Source organism: Emiliania huxleyi, assembly GCF_000372725.1.
Source record: "Emiliania huxleyi CCMP1516 unplaced genomic scaffold EMIHUscaffold_9104, whole genome shotgun sequence".
NCBI classification, from domain to species: Eukaryota; Haptophyta; order Isochrysidales; family Noelaerhabdaceae; genus Emiliania; species Emiliania huxleyi.
Window position 1 is genome coordinate 1 of NW_005195216.1, and position 1,204 is coordinate 1,204.

General features: G+C 59.1%; 1 protein-coding gene across 1 annotated transcript; it reads right to left on the reverse strand.

The window, feature by feature from the left end:
* Window positions 1-418: 418 nt before the first annotated feature.
* Window positions 419-802, reverse strand: EMIHUDRAFT_318054 (hypothetical protein; the record flags this gene model as incomplete). The annotated part of the gene is made up of 3 exons (XM_005757306.1): window positions 419-523; window positions 553-655; window positions 690-802. The coding sequence occupies 3 exons, from the start codon at window positions 800-802 to the stop codon at window positions 419-421; spliced, it is 321 nt and encodes a 106-aa protein (XP_005757363.1).
* Window positions 803-1,204: the final 402 nt, after the last annotated feature.

Below are 1,204 nucleotides of genomic sequence, written 5' to 3' on the forward strand. Positions count from 1 at the left end.
AGGCTGATCGCACGCTCGTCGTTGCCGCTGAAGCGCCAGGTGACAGGCAGAGGCGAGCGGAGGCACGCCTCCAAAGCGCTCCACTCCTGATCGGTCAGCCCAAGCTGCTGCTTGTAGTAGGCAGAGAAGGCGTCGTTAGTGACTCCTCGGAGGTCGCTGGCGCCCATTGGAGCTCTTTGACGCGATGGCGCAGGGTTCCAGGGAGGCACGCCAGGCGACAGTGATCGAGGAAAGAATTTTCCGGAGAGAAGATCTTCGAGCGCTCTCACTCTGCTGGCACCGGCCGCCCCCCTGCCGCGCCAAAGTCCAGCCGGACTTAAGCTTGAGCGGTTGAGCCCCACACACACTTTGCGGGAGATTTTTGAAGACCAACAAGAAATCGCACAGGATTTGAGCTCGGCAGCTGGTTAGCCCTCACTCAGCCGAAGCTGGGGCCGGTCCCGTAGCCGAGAGAGCCCGCGCCGATGAGTTCGACGCGGTCGGGGGGCCTTGCGGAGAGGCCAGCGAGATGGCGATCGCTATACTTCATGGTGTCATCAAGTGACGGCTGACAAGCCAGAGGTCGATACTCTGGACGACCCATAGGATGCCACGAATGCCTGAAGGAGAGGGAGGCGAGGCCAGAGGCAGGCTCAGCTGCTCTCGGGTGATCCCGCTTTGGTGGCTGAAGGACCAATTGGTCCTGTCACATTCGCGTTCCGAGTCGTGGGGGTAGAAGAATTCGAGGTAGAATCGAGTCAACACTTCCTTGTAGTACAGCGGACCGCCAGGCTCGCCGGCAGCATCCGCAGGGGGGCAGCATATGAGGCACCAGTCTTCTGGAGAGCTCAAAAATTAGATATTCTTACCTTCTTGCCCCCCTCCAAGACTGGAGACAGTCACCACAGATACATACGTCTGTGGGAGTGCCCCCCGCCCCCGCTTGCCCTGCCTGCGCAGGATAGCGTGCCCCGATAGCGGCGACACATAGCGAGGGACACTGCGCAAGGAGGGGGTGCGTCGACTTTTTTCTTTTTTCTGTTTTGTCCTCTCGGGGGAATGTTCTCTCGGCGCCCATGGCCTTCTGAGGTTTCGTACTAATGACGTCCTTCTTGGCACTTCGGGCGTCGGTTGTGCGTATCTGTGGTGTCTCCCCCCGTAATGTGTTACGGGTATCGGTCGCTGATTGAACGCTGCCTCTAGAACATCATCTACTCTGCTTACT